Source organism: Phocoena phocoena, chromosome 4 (assembly GCF_963924675.1).
Source record: "Phocoena phocoena chromosome 4, mPhoPho1.1, whole genome shotgun sequence".
NCBI lineage: Eukaryota > Metazoa > Chordata > Mammalia > Artiodactyla > Phocoenidae > Phocoena > Phocoena phocoena.
This window is the reverse complement of record NC_089222.1, coordinates 49,839,494-49,860,507: the sequence shown is the minus strand read 5'-3', so window position 1 is coordinate 49,860,507 and position 21,014 is coordinate 49,839,494. Positions and strand designations below refer to the sequence as shown.

The 21,014-nt window shown below is 40.3% G+C and overlaps 1 protein-coding gene across 1 annotated transcript in view; it reads right to left on the bottom strand.

Moving 5' to 3' along the window:
- The window catches only part of PRKCI (protein kinase C iota), a 77,754-nt gene extending 59,125 nt beyond the window's left edge, over window positions 1–18,629 (bottom strand). The window contains exons 1-2 of the mRNA XM_065877070.1: window positions 18,403–18,629; window positions 3,299–3,420 (exon numbers count right to left, since the gene is read on the bottom strand). Coding sequence (XP_065733142.1) covers window positions 3,299–3,420; window positions 18,403–18,506 — 226 coding nt within the window. The 5' untranslated portion in view covers window positions 18,507–18,629. The remainder of the gene's footprint in view (window positions 1–3,298; window positions 3,421–18,402) is intronic.
- Between the last annotated feature and the right edge of the window lie 2,385 nt (window positions 18,630–21,014).

Here is a 21,014-nt window from a genome sequence, read left to right as displayed (position 1 = left end):
TTTCTAAAACATTTTCTTTAAAGAATATTTGCTGTAAAGTACTGTCAAATTATTGAAAGTAATCTCTTAAAATATAAGGCAACATATATTCAAAATTAAACTAAAATGTAACACTATTTAATGAGATGTTTACCTTATTGCTGGAAAAAAGTCACATTAATTTCACTATATTTAAGGGTAAAAAGGGCAAAACCAAGCTGTACTCTTTGATACTCAAATACTTGAAGGAAAATAAGAATGGCATGAAATTTCTAATATACCTTTCCCTCCTTAAGTTAATTAGGACTTTTATTACGTTTTAAAAACAGGGCTTCCCTGGTGGCACAGTGGTGGAGAATCTGCCTGCCAGTGCAGGGGGCACAGGTTCGAGCCCTACTCCGGGAAGATCCCACATGCCATGGAGCAACCTGTGCCACAACTACTGAGCCTGCACTCTAGAGCCCGCGAGCCACAACTACTGAGCCCACGTACCACAACTACTGAAGCCCGCATGCCTAGAGCCTGTGCTCTGCAACAACAGAAGCCACTGCAATGAGAAGCCTGTGCACCACAACAAAGGTTAGCCCCCGCTCACCTCAACTAGAGAAAGCCTGCGTGCAGCAACAAAGGCCCAATGCAGCCAAAAATTAATTCATTAATTAATTTAAAAAAAAGACAAAATGGTACCTTAAATCAAAAGCTTTTGACAAAATTCAACGCCCATTTATGATAAAAGCCCTCCAGAAAGTGGGCACAGAGGGAACCTACCTCAACATAATAAAGGCCATATATGACAAACCCACAGGAAACATCATTCACAATAGTGAAAAACTGAAAGTGTTTCCTCTAAGATCAGGAACAAGACAAGGATATCCACTCTTGCCACTATTATTCAACATAGTTTTGGAACTCCTAGCCACGGCAAACAGAGGAGAAAGCGGAATAAAAGGAATCCAAACTGGAAAAGAAGTAAAACTGTCACTGCTTGCAGATGACATGATACTATACATAGAGAATCCTAAAGATGCCACCAGAAAACTACTAGAGCTAATCAATGAATTTGGTAAAGCTGCATGACATAAAATTAATGCACAGAAATCTCTTGCATTCCTATACACTAACAATGAAAGATCAGAAAGAGAAATTAAGGAAACAATCCCATTCACCATTGCAACAAAAAGAATAAAATACCTAGGAATAAACCTACCTAAGGAGGTAAAAGACTTGCACTCAGAAAACTATAAGACACTGATGAAAGAAATCAAAGATGACACAAACAGATGGAGAGATATACCATGTTCTTGGATTGGAAGAATCAACATTGTGAAAATGACTATACTACCCAAAGAAACCTACAGATTCAATGCAATCCCTAGTGGCATTTTTTACAGAAATAGAACAAAAAATCTTAAAATTTGTATGAAGACACAAAAGACCCCAAATACCCAATGTAATCTTGAGGGAAAAAAACAGAGCTGGAGGAATCAGACTCCCTGACTTCAGGCTATACTACAAAGCTACAGTAATCAAGACAATATGCTACTGGCACAAAACCAGAAATATAGATCAATGGAACAGAAAAGAAAACCCAGAAATAAACCCATGCACTTATGGTCAACTAATCTATGACAAAGAAGGCAAGGATATGCAATGGAGAAAAGACAGCCTCTTCAATAAGTGGTGTTGGGAACACTGGGCAGCTACATGTAAAAGAATGAAATTAGAACACTCCCTAACAGCATACACTAAAATGAACTTAAATAGTTTAAAGACCTAAATGCAAGACCGGACACTATAAAACTCTTAGAGGAAAACATAGGAAGAACACTCTTTGACATAAATCACAGCAAGATCTTTTTTGACCCACCTCCTAGAGTAATGGAAATAAAAACAAAAATAAACAAATGGGACCTAATGAAACTTAAAAGTTTTGCACAGCAAAGGAAACTATAAACAAGACAAAAAGACAACTCTCAGAATGGGAGAAAATATTTGCAAATGAATCAATGGACAATGGATTAATCTCCAAAATATATATACAGCTCATGCAGCTCAATATTAAAAAAACAAGCAACCCGATCCAAAAATGGGCAGAAGACCTAAACAGACATTTCTCCAAAGAAGACATACAGATGGCCAAGAGGCACATGAAAAGCTGCTCAACATCACTAATTATTAGAGAAATGCAGATAAAAACTACAAGGAGGTATCACTTCACACCAGTCAGAATGGGCATCATCAGAAAATCTACAAACAACAAAAGCTGGAGAGGGTGTGGAGAAAAAGGAATCCTCTTGCACTGTTGGTGGGAATGTAAATTGATACAGCCACTATGGAGAACAGTATGGAGGGTCCTTCAAAAACTAAAAATAGAATTACCATATGACCCAGCAATCCCACTACTGGGCATACACTCAGAAAAAAACATAATGCAAGAAGATACATGTACCACAATGTTCATTGCAGCACTATTTACAATAGCCAGGTCATGGAAGCAACCTAAATGCCCATCGACAGACGAATGGATAAAGAAGATGTGGTACATATATACAATGGAATATTACTCAGCCATAAAACGGAATGAAATTGGGTCATTTGTAGAGACGTGGATGGACCTAGAGACTGTCATACAGAGTGAAGTAAGTCAGAAAGAGAAAAACAAATATCGTATATTAACACATATATGTAGAATCTAGAAAAATGGTACAGATGAACTGGTTTGCAGGGCAGAAATAGAGACAGAGATGTAGAGAACAAACATATGGACACCAAGGGGGGAAAGCGGGTTGGGGGGGGGGGCGATGAAATGGGAAACTGGGATTGACATATATACACTAATATGTATAAAATAGATAACTAATAAAAAAATATTAAATAGAAGGAGAGCAAAACAAAAAAAGTGCACAGTCTGCTTCCCTTAAGCACTACCAGTATACTTTGCATTTAAGTTGCTTACGTGCAGTCTTGAGCAATAGATTCTAAAAGCTACAAGTTTTTTTTTTTTTTTTTTGCGGTACGCGGGCCTCTCACTGGTTGTGGCCTCTCCCGGTGCGGAGCACAGGCTCCAGACGCGCAGGCTCAGCGGCCATGGCTCACGGGCCCAGCCGCTCAGCGGCATGTGGGATCTTCCCGGACCGGGGCACGAACCCGTGTCCCCTGCATCGGCAGGCGGACTCTCAACCACTGCGCCACCAGGGAAGCCCAAAGCTACAAAATTTTGATTGATTGAAATTAAATATAGCTTTATTGCTTAAAAAAATTACAAAATGGTATCTTAAATCAAATGCTCACACAGACAGCCATCTCTTTATTCACTCACCTTCTTCATCTATCCATTTCATGGTGAAAAGCTGTTCGGTGTCAAAAGAACACATGTCTCGAACCTCATTACAAAGGCCCTCAAAGGAGATTGAAGGTTCAAAATGTGTTATCATGATATCCCTGAAAAAGAAAAGGAGTTTTAAGTTAGACAATGACTAAGACTAATAATGCTCTACATATTACTGAATGGCTGACCATTTGATGGACTTCAGTTATTTTGTGTGTGCACCAGCCTGTGCCGCTTCCAGTAAACTCTCTCTGTAAAAAATAAAATACCAACATTGAATAATGCTTAAAGATTAAAATAGTGATTTTGTGAGAAACCTTAATTCAGTCTCCCCTCCTCATTCAGGAAGCCTAACTGCTCTAACAGATAGTAGTTCCACTTTTGCTTTAATGTTAGTTATCAGAAGCTCACTCTTGTGAGGCATTCCACTCCACAAACAGCTCTATTACTGACAAACTCTGCATTATACTTAACTGAAATCTCTTTCAATCTCTAGTCCTAGATCTCCCCTCCCCCAAAAGTTTACCTTCATCCAAGAGATGGCCCTTCAAAAATTTGACAAAGGTCTGCCATGTCCTCTTCCTCAGCCCTGACTTCCATGGATTAATCACCCAGATTAACAACTCATTTGCTAAAATTCGTTTTAAAATAGGATTCATATTTTAAGGTAGACACCAAAAAAAATGAAGGAATTGACATAAACGTGTGTTTATTTTTATATTACTGTTGGATAAGTCATAGTACTTAAATAAATCCACCTAGCAGCTATTCACAACGAGACTTAAAAACATAACAAAAGGGCTTCCCTGGTGGCGCAGTGGTTGAGAGTCCGCCTGCCGATGCAGGGGACGCGGGTTCGTGCCCCGGTCCGGGAGGATCCCACATGCCGCGGAGCGGCTGGGCCCGTGACCCATGGCCGCTGGGCCTGCGCGTCCGGAGCCTGTGCTCCGCAACGGGAGAGGCCGCAGCAGTGAGAGGCCCGCGTACCACAAAAAAAAAAAAAAAACATAACAAAATGTTTTAGAACAGAAGCCTGGGTTTTCCTCCAGGGACCCATAAGAAGGCTCCCTGTGATCTAATCTCCATGTTGTAGCCAGCCACAGTTATCCTTTCAAAGGTAAGTCAAACAGATGGAATGACTCTTAATTTAACACACATATAGTGACCTCTGTCATAAGCGTTTTACAAAATTAATGTAGTTCATGTCTTTCCTTTGTTTTAAACTCTCCAAATGTCTTTCCCCAAAGTAAAGGGAAATCCAAAGTCTCTAGCAGTGTCTACAAGGCCCTGTGTGAATGGCCCTAGCTGCCCCTCTGACCTACCTCTTCTATCACTGGACAGATAAACCAATGTTTATAGTCTACCATCTACCCCAGCTAGAATGTAAGCCTGATTAAAATAGGAATTTTGTTCATTATATTCCTAGTGGCCAACGCGGTGTCTAGCACAGAATGGGTATTCAATAAATATTTGTTGAAGAAAGGAAGGAAATGACACTGTGTTAGGGACTGTGCAAGCACACATGTGTAGTTGGAACGTAGAACACAGAGTAAGAAATAAGGTATTAAAAATTTTAGACATGTGCAAAAAAGTTAAAACTGCAGTCTTTAGGGGCTTTAAGCAGAAAGCCACACATAGAAACTGAATGGCCTTTTCTTGATAATCATTCTCTTTCTAAGCATCTCATGGTTTTCTATCCCTGCCTCTTGGAACCCTCTTGCCTTAGCTTTCATAACAGTCTGCTTCCCTGGCTCCCTTTCTACTATTCTGAACACTTATTAAGTCTCCTCTATCTCCAATCACAAGACATTCTTCACAACCTCTCTCATTCATTGTCTCTCTCTTTCTGAAACCTAATTCACATTCAATGTTTTAACTATTATCTCTATGTAAGGGTCTCCTAAATCTGTAATTCCAACTCTCTCTGTGGTATTTAAGACTCTTGATAAGCTTGTTCCAATTTCTATTCTCAACGTGATCGCACCATTCCCGATACAAACTCTTTATTACAGACATCTGTTTACTCAAACCACTACACATAAGACCTTGATGATCTAAGTTTTAATCCTGACCTGTCCTCAGTTTAAGGAGGGAGGTGGGGATCTTTCTTTAACATCAACCTTCTTTCTTCAACATCAACTTTTTTCTTCAATATCAACTTCCATTAAAACTTTTTCAACCACATAAGCCTGATGGTCTATACTTCTAAACCTGTCCAACATGTATCTTTTGTTCCAATTTTTGTTATTCAACTAATTATATACACACATCCTTAGCTAGATTATAAACAGCTGGAAGATAAACATTCTTGACTTTTTACTATATTCACATAACTATTTATATAATAGGGACTCAAATATTTCTTAACTGAATGTAGAAGTAGTATTTTCCAGGAAAAACCCAACTTCTAAAAAGTGCACTCTTGACAAGGAAATATCACTGTTTATGTTTCCTTAGCCTATAAACATGTACAGAATATTTAGCATGTTTCAGGTGTTTGAACAAACATCTTACATGATCTTCATAATAACTGTCAAACTAGACCTACTAATCCTGTTTTACAGATTTAAAAAGCTTAGCACAGGGGAATATTTGCCGGAGTCTCACAGTTAGGAAACAGAATGCAAACTCAAATCCACATCTCCTAATGACACTCGTGGTGGATGCTGTGATCTGACCTGCCGGCTCTCCACCCCACCTCCAGAATCCCCCATTAGCAATGGAGCATTTGTCATCCCAGCTACCGGGAGTGCTACCGGTAGACATCCCCAGTCTTCAGCCTCCTTCAGAGATGTGACTGCTCGCCTATAGTCAAATCCCCTTCCTGGTCAGCCCACAACCAACAGCCAATTCAATATGGGGGTATAAAGGTCCCAGACGTGACTCAGGAAAGCTCTGAAATGTCAACTCATCTTCAGAACTCCCTGGAGGGTCAACTAAGACTTCTGTAGGGACTTCAGGGCATCTTGATTTTTTCCTACCTAAGCTTGCTTCTCCCCTTCACTTCCATAGCTGCCAACCCCAAAAGCACTCCTGCAAAACCACCTGCATGCTAATCTGCAACACCACCTCCCACAGCAGCATCCACCCAGCCCACAGCTATCATTAGATGTTATTTTGTGACAAAAGCATAATGGATACAGTCAGTCAATTTCACTTTTAAGAGTTTGGTTAGGGACTTCCCTGGTGGTGCAGTGGATAAGAATCCACCTACCAATGCAGGGGACACAGGTTCGATCCTTGGTCCGGGAAGATCCTACGTGCCACGGAGCAACTGAGCCCATGCGCCACAACTACTGAGCCCGTGAGCCACAACTACTGAAGCCCGCTAGCCACAACTACTGAAGCCCACGTGCCTAGAACCCAGGCTCCGCAAAAAGAGAAGCCACCACAACAAAGGGTAGCCCCTGCTCGCCACAGCTAGAGAAAGCCCGTGCACAGCAACAAAGGCCCAATGCAGACAAAAAATAATAATGAATAAATTTAAAAAAAAAAGTTTGGCTAATAAAAACTGTAACCCTTGTTTCCGAGATTAAATGGGTCTACTTTAGTGTATGAAGCTAGTTAATTGTTTTTTATTCTTCAGAGAAAATACGTTGCCAGCATATATAAATTATACATATTTTACAGTCTGTCTCCCCCAACTAAACATGCGAGCAGGCGTTTTGTCTTGCTCACTGCTGCATCACCAATACCTGAAGCTGCGTCTGGCTCAGAATGAATGTTCAATTAATATATGTTGAGTGAATGGAGGTGTCATATGTTGGTCTCTAAAAAAAGCATGAAGAAATGTAAAATAAAAAGCATTCCAGGGCTTCCCTGGTGGCGCAGTGGTTGAGAGTCCGCCTGCCGATGCAGGGGACACGGGTTCGTGCCCCGGTCCGGGAAGATCCCACATGCCACCGAGCGGCTGGGCCCGTGAGCCATGGCCGCTGAGCCTGCGTGTCCGGAGCCTGTGCTCTGCAATGGGAGCAGCCACAGCAGTGAGAGGCCCGTGTACCGCAAAAAAAAAAAAAAAAAAAAAAAAAAAAGCATTCCACAATGGATGAGTGACATATACGAGGCAGCCATAGTATAATGGTTAAGACCATGAGAGCTAAAGCCAGTATGCTTGGGTTTGAATCCAGGTTCTATCACTTACCAGCTGTATAACCTTAGGTGATTTATTTAACTTCTCTGTTGGTTCAATTTCCTCATCTATAAAATGAGAATAATATTATCTCCTATGATATTATAAGGATTTAATGGAGTAAGTGAATTCATGTTTAAAATACTTATAATAGTACCTAGCATATAGCATACTCTAAATGTGTTCAATAAATTTTAAAACATTATTAATTCATATAACACTTTAACTAGAAGTGGACCCTTATTAGATAAAAATAATCCAACCTTCTAAAAAAATACACAGAAAAACAAAAAACAAAACAAAAACAGATGCTTCTGGTTTAATATGGTGGAGGGAACAAACACCTATAACCTTTCATCCTAAGGGCCTAATGAAATGACAGAAAACTGAAATGACAAGTTTATCAAAGTCTTAGAACACAAAAACGGCAGCAGCAGCAGACCAAAAAGTATGAGAAAATCCTAGATGATTGAAAACAGATGGGATAAAATTTATGGAGAAAACATACCAGCCCCCAAAACTAAAGTTAACAGGAACCCTTAAAAGAAGTTTTACTGACACAAGATTACTTTTCCTTCTCTAAGCATCTAAACACACTTCTTGGCTTTTCAAGTGCATCACACTTACATAAGAATTCATTATAAATGCTTTTTAAAAATACTTTAAAAAAATAGGAGTTAAAGAACAGAATAATGTTATAAACCTTTACAACATAAAAATTACCAAGAAAAATCAAGATGTAGAGAAAGCAAAAGGAAGTGTAATTTCAAAAATGTCTCTTTCTTAGTGGAGAGTCAATATATTTACAACTAATAATTAAATGTAAATGCAGGGAACAAGAAAAAAACAAATAACTTGAAACTTAAAAATAGTCAAAGGACTTGAACAGACACTTCTCCAAAAGGATATACAAATGGCCAACAAGCTTAGCAAAAAGATGTTCAGGGAGATGCAAGAGGGAAGAGGTATGGGGATAGATGTATATGTATAACTGATTCACTTTGTTGTAAAGCAGAAACTAACACACCATTGTCAAGCAATTATACTCCAATAAAGATGTTAAAAAAAAGATGTTCATCATCACTAATTATTAGAGAAATGTAAATCAAAACTATAATGATACAGCAGAAATTAACACAACATTGTAAATGAACTATACGCCAATAAGAAAAAACCATAATGAAATGTCACCTTACATCCATTAGGATGGCTACTATGAAAAAAACAGAACGAGTATAATCGAAGATGTGGAGAAATTAGCACCCTGTGCTCTGTTGGTAGGAATGTAAAATGGTGCAGCAGCTATAGAAAACAGTATGGATGCTCCTCAAAAAAATTAAAAATAGTATTTCCATATGATCCAGCAATTCCACTTCTGGGACTGAAAACAGGGAATCCAAAAGATATTTGTACATCCACATTCATAGCAGCAATATTCACAATAGCCAAAAGGTGGAGGCAACCCAAGGGTCCACTGACGGATGAATACATAAACTAAATGTGATATATAAATACAAAGAAATATTACTCAGCATTAAAGAGAAAGGAAATTCTGACACATGCTACAATATGAATGAAGCTTGAAGATGTTATGTTAAATGAAATAAGCCAGCCACAAAAAGACAAACACTGTATGACTCCATTTATATGAAGTATCTAGAGTAGTCAAATTCATAGAAACAGACAACAGAATAGTAGTTGCCAGGGGTTGAGGGTTGGAGAAGAATGGGAGAGTTGTTAGTATGTAGTTTCAGTTTTGCAAAATGAAAAAGTTCTGGAGATTGGTCACATAACAATGTGAATATAGTTAACACTGCTCAACTGTACACTTAAAAATGGTTAAGATGGTCAATTAAAATTTTTTTACCACAATTATAAATAAAAAAGAGAAGCGGGAGGAGGTATATTATTTAAGTTATAAATGTAACCACAAGAAAAACTAAAAATAGTCAGGGGAGGAGGCAATGAAGCAGTGCTAAATTCCTCATCTTCCATACTGATCAACAAATATAATAAAAGAAAGCAGAATTTTAATAGTAGTTAACTCTAGGTGGTGGAACAGGGGATTAAGGAGAGACTAGAGATGGAAAGAAGATGTACTTTGTATTGGGTTGGCCAAAAAGTTCATTTGGGTTTTTAAGATGTTAGGGAAAAACCTGAACGACCTTTTTGGCCAAACCAATACTTAGACCTTTCTGAATGGCATAGAATATTATTATTTTTTCTACCATGTAAAGGTATGATTTTATGATAATTATAAATAAGATATAAAACAAATTTAAATGATTGTTATAAATTTTTTAAATTGTTTTAATTTTTTAAAGATTTTTTTTGATGTGGATCATTTTTAAAGTCTTTGTTGAATTTGTTACAATATTGCTTCTGGTTTCTTTTTTTTTTTTAATTTATTTTTGGCTGTGTTGGGTCTTCGATGTTGGGGGCAGGTTATCCTTAGTTGCAGCAAGTGGGGGCTACTCTTCGTTGCGGTGTGTGGGCTTCTCACTGAGGTGGCTTCTCTTGTTGCAGACCACAGGCTCTAGGCATGCGGGCTTCAGTAGTTGTGGCACACGGGCTCAGTAGTTGTGGCTCGCGGGCTCTAGAGAGCAGGCTCAGTAGTTGTGGTGCACAGGCTTAGTTGCTCCACGGCATGTGCAATCTTCCTGGACCAGGGCTCGAACCCGTGTCCCCTGCACTGGCAGGAGGATTCTTAACCACTGCACCACCAAGGAAGTCCTTGCTTCTGTTTTATGTTTTGGTTTTTTGGCCACGAGGCATGTGGGATCTTAGCTACCTGACCAGGGATCGAACCCACACCCCCTGCAATGGAAGGCAAAGTCTTAACCACTGGACCACCAGGGAAGTCCCTGTTTTAATTATTTTTAAAATTTATATTTTAAATAGTATATTTTAATAGTATATATAGTATATATTTAAATATATTTTAAAATAGTTCCTTCTTCTAGTGACGTTAAAAGGGAACTTGCTGGGGCTTCCCTGGTGGCGCAGTGGTTGAGAATCTGCCTGCCAATGCAGGGGACATGGGTTTGAGCCCTGGTCTGGGAAGATCCCACATGCCGCGGAGCAACTGGGCCTGTGAGCCACAACTACTGAGCCTGCGCGTCTGGAGCCTATGCTCTGCAACAAGAGAGGCCACAACAGTGGGAGGCCCGCGCACCGCGATGAAGAGTGGCCCCCGCTTGCCACAACTAGAGAAAGCCCTCACACAGAAATGAAGACCCAGCACGGCCAAAACTAAATACATAAATTAATTTTTTTAAAAAAAGGGAACCTGCTTACCTTAAAGTAATTTTTCTTTCAAAATATCCTCAAGGTTACTAGCATGAGGGGGTGAGGATTGAGAGAGTATATTTTAGAATTAAATCAGAAGAGAAGAAAAGGCTCCCACTGAATTTCCCTGGCAAAGAACAAGCGTGACATTATCTTTTTTGAATGCAAGGAGAAAAAATTAGTATGATCAGATGTCATCAAAATAAGACTTCCTTATTAAGGTCCACACGTAGTTAAAATTAACACATACGTAAGCACATCTGCAAACAATAGGGAATTTTCAGAAACTTTATTTTTCAAGAGCTGTAAAATATTTATCAGAAAATACAAATTTTTTTTTTTTTTTTTTTTTGCAGTACGCGAGCCTCTCACTGCTGTGGCCTCTCCTGCTGCGAAACACAGGCTCCGGACGCGCAGGCTCAGCAGCCATGGCTCACGGGCCCAGCCGCTCCGCGACATGTGGGATCTTCCCGGACCGGGGCACGAACCCATGTCCCCTGCATCGGCAGGCGGACTCTCAACCACTGCGCCACCAGGGAAGCCCAGAAAATACAAATATTTTTAAAACATCTGTGTAATCCTTTAAAAGTAATAAGTACATACATCCTAAAGGGACTCAATGAAGGAGTCATGATTTACCAACTGCCACTCCTTAAGTTCCAGGAACTAAAACATTTAAGGAAGTTTCTTATAAATAACTCTCCAAGTAATTGGAAAGCACCATGTTCATATACCCCACAATCACCAAATCCTTATTATAGTACCAAAGCTAAAAGTAAGCTGCAAAATAAAGATATTACTTCTAAAGGTACAAAACAAATCATGCATGGAAGATTCTTATTTTTCCTGGTTTTAACTTCAGTGTTGGCATAAATTAGCTTACCACTGGACTTCAACAGAATACAGTCTGCTTCACCACAAAGATGCCCAAAATGGCAAATTTAGATATAGTTTTAGCTGAATTTTTTTTTAAAAAAAGCATTTTTAACTTTGCTTCAGCAGTCAAACAGTTTTAAGCATTCATTATGTTCCTATGTTCTAAAATATAGAATCTAAAGTTTTTCCTTAGGACTAATTGCTTTTAAAAATAAACCTGAAAAAGAACCATATTCAGTCCTTCTGCTATCTCAACATAAGCTTCTCTCCTAAATTAAACATAGTACAATCAGAAGGAAAAAAAAGTTTTGTAAGCAGGATTATCCATGGATGGTAAAATCACTGGGTCAAAGGTTTTAAGGAAATATTCATACAATCTCAAAGTATCCCCCCCTCAAATTAATTGTTAATTATAAGAAAACCATAATGAAACTTCCATTTTTAAAAATCAAGGAGATAGAAAATTGACTTGAAAGAATAACTGTGAAATATGAATTTGACAATAAAGAAAAAAAAGTAATCTTAAAAAGCCCCATCAATATAGTAAAAGGGTAAAGGGAAATTTCTCTGAAGGGTAAGACTCAGCTTTGTATTATGCTTTACTAAGCCTCGAAGTTATCATCCATAAAATGGAGATAATGATATTTACCTCTCAATATTGTTAAAAAAAAAGTTAGCATTTTTTGCCAATTGTATTTGCAAGAATGTAAAAGACCAATAACATGCAATGGGAGCATAAGGAAAATGCTTCATTTGTACACTTGCTGGGAATGTCAATTGATACATTTTTGGAAGATAATATCAAGTTTTAAAGCAGGCATATCTTTGACCATGTTTGCAAGAATACATATTAACTATAAGGATGTTCCTTCAACATGATTTGACAAAGCAATTTAATGAAAGTTCATCAATCAGAAAAAAAGATTAAATGAACTGTGGTATAACAATACTATGGAACACTATGCACCAATTATAATGAAAGAGGTGGATTGCTCTATCTGTATGTATCTACCTATTTATCTGTCTATCCTGACATGGAAAAATGACCATGAATGAAAAAACTCAAGTTAAAGAAACATGTATAGAAATATGAACCCATTTATTGGAAAAATAAAAGGGTGTGTCTGTATGTATACACACACCTACACTTACAGATATATTGATATGATGTAGAATATCCCCACCTGTTAACAATGGCTATCCCTATGAAGAGGGGGTGAGAGCCTACTTTATATATCTCTGTATTTTTAAAATTTAGCTTTAGTGCCTTGTCTTTGTGATCTGTATTTGGCCATTGGTGGCATTTTTTTTTTTTTTAATTTTTATTTATTTTTGGCTGTGTTGGGTCTTCGTTTCTGTGTGCGGGCTTTCTCTAGTTGTGGCGAGCTGGGACTACTCTTCCTTGTGCGCAGGTTTCTCATTGCGGTAGCTTCTCTTGTTGCGGAGCTCGGGCTCTAGGCGTGCGGGCTTAGTAGTTGTGGCTCGAGGGCTCTAGAGCTCAGGCTCAGTAGTCGTTCACAGACTTAGCTGCTCTGCAGCATGTGGGATCTTCCCAGACCAGGGCTCGAATCCATGTCCCCTGCATTGGCAGGCGGATTCTTAACCACTGCACCATCAGGGAAGCCCCATTGGTGGCATTTTTGTTCCTATCATCATTCTCAGCCATGCTCCTACATAGGTTAGCTGTCATACAGAGCAGGCACACAAAAAACAGTTGGTCAGTTAATTCTGGACATTTCCACCTGGATGCTCCCAAAGCACCCCGAGTTCAAAATTTGATTACTTGTTCCAGGTAATTAATTACCCTCTCTAATAAATCTCTTTCTTTTCTATTCCCTAGTCTCTCCAAATGAGAAATCCATGTCTGACTCAGACCCTCTCTCTTCTCCACAGGCAATCATTCTCTAATTCATATTGACTCTACCCGCTAAAATCGCCATTGAATCCATATCCTCTTTTCCAACTCCTCAGAATCTCTCACTTGGACTACTTCCAAAGCCTCCAGTTAGTCTCATCCATTGCTAATTCGTCTACTATACTGGTTCCAAGAGTGATCTTTCTAAAATAAAAATCTAAATCGTGCATCCCTCTTACTTAAAACCTTCACCAACAAGAAAAAGTCTGAAGCCCAAAGTATGATATTCGAGAGTCTTCATGATCTAGTGCTTGTGAACCTTCTTATTAGCTCACTTCTCATCAGTGCCCACTTCACACTTTATGCCCTAATGAGGAATGACTATGGGACTAACGACTAAACTGATCTTAATTCTCCAAACGTATCACGCAGCTGTGCAATGCCTGCAATGACCTCCCACCCAACATCATAATCCACCAGGCAAACCTACTTATCCTTTAAAAGCATCAAACATTTCATCCTCTTGGAGGGCTTTCCTCACCCCAAACTTCTCCCCAATAGCCATCCTAGCACGTACCTTACACACACACACACACACACACACACACACACACACACACACACACACACAATCCCTTTATTAACTTTTTAAAGTCTTTCCTCCCACAAGTCTCTTGGTTCCTCAAGGGCAGAGCCTTGTATTATCGACTCTACATCCTCTGTGCCCACCCCAGTACCATGTGCCTGGCTTATAGTAGTTGTTCAACAATATTTATTAAACTGAGTTTAAACACACTTTGGTAAAATGTGAAATCCTAAACAAGACTGGAGTGTTTTAATTAGGCTCATTTCAACCATAAAGAAAACAAACACTCAAGTTACTTTAATAAGAGGTTTGGGAGCTGTATTAGAAAGCTATCCAGGAAATTTTTTTCTGTAGAGAGCTGCTTTTTTTCCTCTGTTTCCTCAGCCCTTCAGTTTGCACATGGGTGATCCTGGCCTCACCAGCCTCTCCCGTAACTCTTCAGCTTCAGTCCTCACTGCTAACAAGCAATTTATCTCCACATTATCTAATCCAAATTTCTGAGATGGTTGTTTTGGTTTTGGCACCAGGCCACCATGTCCCTTCTTTCTCTCTGGTGAAGCTACGGATCTGTTGCCCTATGGTTAGGTGACATGCCAGAAGCTCCATGACCAATGACTCACATTCCCCCAACTTTCAACTTAATATATCATTTTTATTTCCTTAGAACCATTGCTAAAGTATACCACTAAAATTATTTTGCAATACTTTTAAAAACAAGTCTTGCCAAGACTCGTTCACAGTGAGAAAAATCCTGCATACTTCATCACTAAACCAGCTATACTTTCCAAATATGCAAGGAGTTCATCCCTTTTTATTTGTAGATATTCACAGAAAGAATCCTCTGGATTCATAACTGCTCAACAGCACTGGTTTAAAAAGCTTTTTGCAAAATTTCTCTTACATTTATAACGTAAAGAAACGAGTAATCCAGACATTTCCTTGTTAAATTTTACCCTGTAATATCAAGTAACTTTATAGAACGATAGCACACACAATGGCAATCTACCACTAACCCACAAAACCTGTTTCTCCTCCTCCAAACTAACACCACAAGGTAATGATTGAAGGAAGGCAGGCCACTCATTGACAAGCTCCTGTGGTGAGGAAAGAGGAGTACAGGCCAGGAGACAGGCACTCTTAGGTGGCCTCCAATAAAATCAGATTCTCAGTGCTATTAATCTCCTGAATAAAAATTAGAAAAAGGCTAATTAAATATCTGGTATATCTAGGGAGACGTCACAGTTGCACTATGAACAAATTAAACAGCATGAGAACACTAAACACATCATTGAAAGGAGACGGCAATTCATTCACTAAAATATTCTGTCTATTCTGAGATTTCAATATTCACTGGAAAGAAATATTGTTAGGAGATGGGGGAAAATCGATAACGGCCCGTTCAGATGATCTGAAGGAAAAGAAACTTTTCAAATGCAGATTGTCCTTACATTTCTTGATAGTAAGGGAAGAATTTTCTACTTTAAAACCAGGCAGGTGTTCTACTTAGCCAACCTGTTTATTAACTATCCTCATTGGTGATTAGTTTCATTTGTAGTAATGGGCAGCTGACTAAGTAATATCATAACCATCAGTTTAGACTATTGTTAATAAACATATAATCTTAACAGATCTAATTTCAGAGGACAGAAATTGGTACAATTTAGAGTGCTGATGTTGTCTTTAAATGAGGCTTGGAATGAAGGCACTATTAGAAAGTTTTCATTGAATAAAAGCACTAAAGGGCAAGGGCTTGACTCATTACTTAGTAAAATTCATAGGTTTTTAAAAACAAGCAAAGAAAATGTTAACTTGAATGTCTTGGAGACGTTTTAGTCAAGCAGTAAAAGGGTTATAAGTCCTTATGCTCTTTTATTTATTTTTTTAAATTTATTTATTTTTTAAAGGGAACTTTTTATTTCATTTATTTATTTATGTTTGGCTGCATTGGGTCTTCGTTGCTGCGCATGGGCTTTCTCTAGTTGCCACGAGCGGGGGCTACTCTTCGTTGTGGGGCGCGGGCTTCTCATTGCAGTGGCTTCTCTTGCTGCGGAGCACAGGCTCTAGGCATGCGGGCTTCAGTAGTTGTGGCATGCAGGCTCAGTAGTTGTGGCACGCGGGCTCAATAGTTGTGGCTCGCAGGCTCTAGAGCGCAGACTCAGTAGTTGTGGTGCACGGGCTTAGTTGCTCCGCGGCATGTGGGATCTTCCTGGACCAGGGCTGGAACCCGTGTCCCCTGCACTGGCAGGCGGATTCTTAACCACTGCGCCACCAGGGAAGCCGTCCTTATCCTCTTTAAAAAAAAAAGTAATTGGAGCAATAAACCAAGAAAATATTATATGATACCTACATTCTAAAGACTTTGATTTCTTTCCAAAAGAGAAGCTTACAATGATTTTAATTTACTAACTGGGCCTATTTACAGTTGTCAAACTAATAAAAATAGGAAAAAAGGAAGAAGCACTAGTTTCTTCGTGTTTCATAGTTGGAATCATCAGAAACTACCTGAATTGAATAAGTCAAAAATTTATATTATTTAAAGTCAGAAAGGTAAACCGGAGAACTAAAAATTATACTGTAACAATCAAAACTTGAGAGGCATCGCAGAGCGAGGAAGCAAAATGTAGTGTGCATCCAATTTCGCATCTTTCAGAGGAAGGAATCAATAGATACCATGTAAAGTTGATAAATCACGAAACGGAAGTATAACTTTTAAAGTAATAAAGGCAACCTCCAGAAGAACAAGAAATAAACTATCAATAGTAATTACCTCTGAAGGTTGGGAGGACTAAATGGGGAACACTTTTTATTTTATACTTCTGAACAATTTGCACTTTCCTACCATGTGCGTATATTTATTTTTTAATCTCGTCTTTTAAACTGTCAATAATCAGACACTATTTAAAAAAAAGAAAATGTACTATATTTCATTCTCTGTACCTAACTCACAGACCGTCAACTATAAAATGGAACACGTTCTAAAGTGAAATATCTCATCTGTCAAATTAAAGGAAAGGTAAAGGAAGCAAAGCTTTTTTTTCCCACAGTGCAAAGTGCGTAGCTATTGTTTGAAAATCAAGACTTCCCTGATCAGTTTAAGCAAAAACACTGTTACTGTCCAAAATAACTCCTCTAAACTACTACTAAATACAGGCAAGCTAATGAACAGACAGAGGTCAGAGGCTTCACAGCAGCAAACAAACTAGATAGTCCTTACATCAAATCAGTAAGACATTTAGGGGCTTATATTTTCTTTGAAATCAAAACAAGAGAGGCATTTTGAAAGTTTGCTATCTTCACTGATCCTCTAAGGAATGTAAAAGTATGTACTGCAGTTTCAAACCTCCTAGTGCTTGAGTTTTTTAAAGCAATTTACTTCTGCTTGAACAAGCAGTAAGACAGGCCACAGCGGTCGGGTGTTCTGTTAACCCTTAGTTTCAAACCTTTATGCTCACACTAACAGTTCAACTTTCTAATGCTCCCAAATATAGTTATCTCAAAGAAATTTCAAACCACAGTCATACTACGGAATATGATTTAATACACTGATTTTAGGACTGGATCATTTCTGGTAACCACAATAGTTATAACTTAGATAATAATAGGAGTAAAAATCACAGATTTTAAAACTGTGCCTATGCTCATCCTCTTCTCTTCTTGCAATATCTCACCCTATCGGACAGTCCTTGAAGCAACACTGACAAAGAAGCGTTCACAAATTTTAATTTACACATATACAACCTAATCTTGGCGAGACATAAGTACCTAATGCATATCCCTGAAAACGCATCAACTTTACTCAAATAATAACTCCTATGTCTAATATACTGGCAGCCTGACCACAGTCCAGGTACACGTCGCGAACTCGTCTATGTGATAAAGACAAACCTGACTTAGAGAACCAGAGGCTTTAGGCCTGCTGGTAATCAAAAGGGTCAACAAACTGAAGCAATCCTGTCTTTTAAACCCGTGGTAAACTTAGTTAACTAAGGCATCACTCAGAATCAACTCTCAACCCCTAATACATCCAGACTTAAAGACGTAAAGCTCTTGTAAATCTCTTGGTAGACGAGTCTCTCGGACTCACCAGGTGGACCTACTTACTCCAAGGCTCCTCCCTCGGACCCTGCTCAGGACCCTCAGCCGCGCGATTCCAGGGCGCCCTGCGCCACACCTTGGGGGTGCCGCAATCCAGTGCCCCGTGCTCCTCCCCCGACCACTCGGTCACCCATCCCGAGTTCCCCGACTTGCCCGCCCAGCCCATCCCTTCCACATCTCCAGCCCCACACCCGCCCCCCCTCCAGGCCAAGTCCAGCTGGCCTCTCCCCTTCCCTCTCACCACCACCCCCACCCCACACACTCACCCGCGGTAGTAGGCTTTCACCCGGACCTGGTGAGAATGGTCCCCGCTGCCGCCGCCGCCTGCGATCGGGTGAGACATGGTACTGCTGTCTCTCTGGGTCGGCATCTCCTTCCTCCCCCGCCTCAACGCTGGAGGCCGAGGGGCGCACCGGGCGCCGTAGGGGACTCCGAGGCCCGAGTTTCTCCCGGAGCCGCGGCTGCCCGCTCGCCTACCTGTCCTCCACGCCCGCGGCGCGGGCCCAGAGGTCGCCTCGCCGGGGCAGCCGGAACCCGCACGGCTCCCCCCACCGCCAGCGGCAGACACTGCCTCTGCTGCAGCCGGGGCCCAGCACGCCTCCCACCTCCGCCCCTCCCACCTCACACGCTCCAAAGGCCCACATTCCGCGGGAGGGCGGGTGCAACCATAGATCCAACTCAAGATGCCCGGCTGAACCATTCTTACGGGGGCAAGGAAACGGGGAGAGAGGAAAGGGGATGCTGAACATCACAAAAAACTTGCCGGCAGGGTGCCTTTTATGGGCTGTAACTAAGAGAATGTGACGACTGAGGTACCTATAGTTCTGTAAAAAGCCCCTCCCTACAAGGAAAATGGTGGGGGACAAATTCTGCGGCATCTCACCCCAGTTTCCTGTCTTGGTCGCGTCCGCGGTCAGACGGCTAGGGACTCGGAGTAGATTTGCCGGGCGGGTTTCTGGGACTTGGAGTCCCCATGGGATTCTGGGACTTGAGGTTCTTTACGTGTAGAGCGTCCCGCCTTCTCGCTGACCGTCTGTGTTCAGCTTGTGCCCCAGGACCCGTCGGCGTGGAAGTCCTGAATCCACCATGGGCACCTGAGGACACTGGAAATGACTGAGGTTCCTCACAATCTAGACTTTGTTCTCTGGTGAATTCTTCCAATTGCATAAATCATCTCAATCATACAGTACCTTTTCTGGAAAGAAGAATTTGGTTACTGCCCAGCATAGCCTCTTTTATGAAAAGAATTTAGTATAATATATGTAACAAATGTAATAATGAATGTAATAAAGGAAGAAACTCAACTGGAAGGTATGATGGAAGATTGACTTTTCTTCCTTCGCTACCCCCCATATCTTGGCCCTTGTAGATTGCCATTGCATGGAACAGGTGCACAATGAATATTTAGCCAATCAGTCAACCCATCCAACTATCCATGCATTGGCATTTTTTAACATCGTTAAAACATTGTTAACATCGACTGTTTTCCATAGTGGCTGTGCCGATTTACATTCCCATCCTAATTTCATTTTTTATTATTCATTGCTAGTGTATAGAAATACAATTGATTTTGTATATATCTTGAATCCTACAAGCTTGCTGAACTCATTAGTTCTAATAGTGTCTCGGTGGATTCCTTAGAATTTCCTGTGTGCAAGATTATGCCATTTTAGAATACAGATTGACTTACATCTTCCTTTCCAATCTCGATGTCTTTTATTTTTCTTGCCTGATTGCATTAGATAGAACTTCTAGTATTATGTTGAATAAAGAGAAGTATGTTAACATTCTTGTATTGTTCTCAGTCTTATGTGGATAGTTTTCAGTCTTTCACCATAAATGTGATTATTGCTTTAGTTTTTTTGTAGATGCCCTGTATCAGGTTGAGGAAGTTCCATTCTATTCCTAGTTTGTTGCCTATTTTTATTATGAAGGGTGTTGGATTTTGTTTAGTGCCTTTTCCGTGTCTATTGAGATTATCATGTGGTTTTGTGCTTTATTCTATTGGTGTGATATGTTACATTAACTTTTTTTGTGTGTGTGGTACGCGGGCCTCTCACTGCTGTGGCCTCTCCCGTTGCGGAGCACAGGCTCCGGACGCGCAGGCTCAGCAGCCATGGCTCACGGGCCCAGCCGCTCCGCGGCATGTGGGATCTTCCCGGACCGGGGCACGAACCCGTGTCCCCTGCATTGGCAGGCGGACTCTCAACCACTGTGCCACCAGGGAAGCCCTGTTACACTAACTTTTAGATGTAAGCCAGTCTTGCATTTCTGGGAAAAATCCCTCTTGGTTATGACATTATAATCGTTTTCATACGTTGCTAAATTCGGTTTGTTAATATTTTGTTGAGGAATTTTGAATCTACACTCATAAGCATGGTTTCCTTTAGTTCTTTAGACATGTTTATAACAGCTGCTTTGAATCTTTGTGTGCTAAGTCCAACATATGGGTCCTCTCAAAGACAGTTTCTGTGTGTATGGGTCCCATTGCCTGTTTCTTTGTATGTCTCATAAGTTTTTCTGTTGCAAACTGTACATTTCCATGGTAGCAACTCTGAAGACCTATCCAGACTGGCTCTAGGTCTGGTCGTTGTCATTGTTTGCTTGTTTATTTGTGAGTTGGCCAGACTTGGTCAATAGACTTGTTTCCTCCACAGTGTGCAGCCTCTAATGTCTCTCCTCAGAAAGTGCAACTTTGGCATGCACACCGTTACCCTGACTCCTTGTCCCTCCCCTGGGGGATGACAGTGGTTTTAGTCAGGTTCTCTTTGACTGTCTCTTTTCCTCATCTCCCTATCAAGCTTTTAGCTGGTTTGCCTTTATGGATATAGCTCCCAGCTGTTAGCCTCCACTAATTGGCAACTGATTGCTCCAGTGT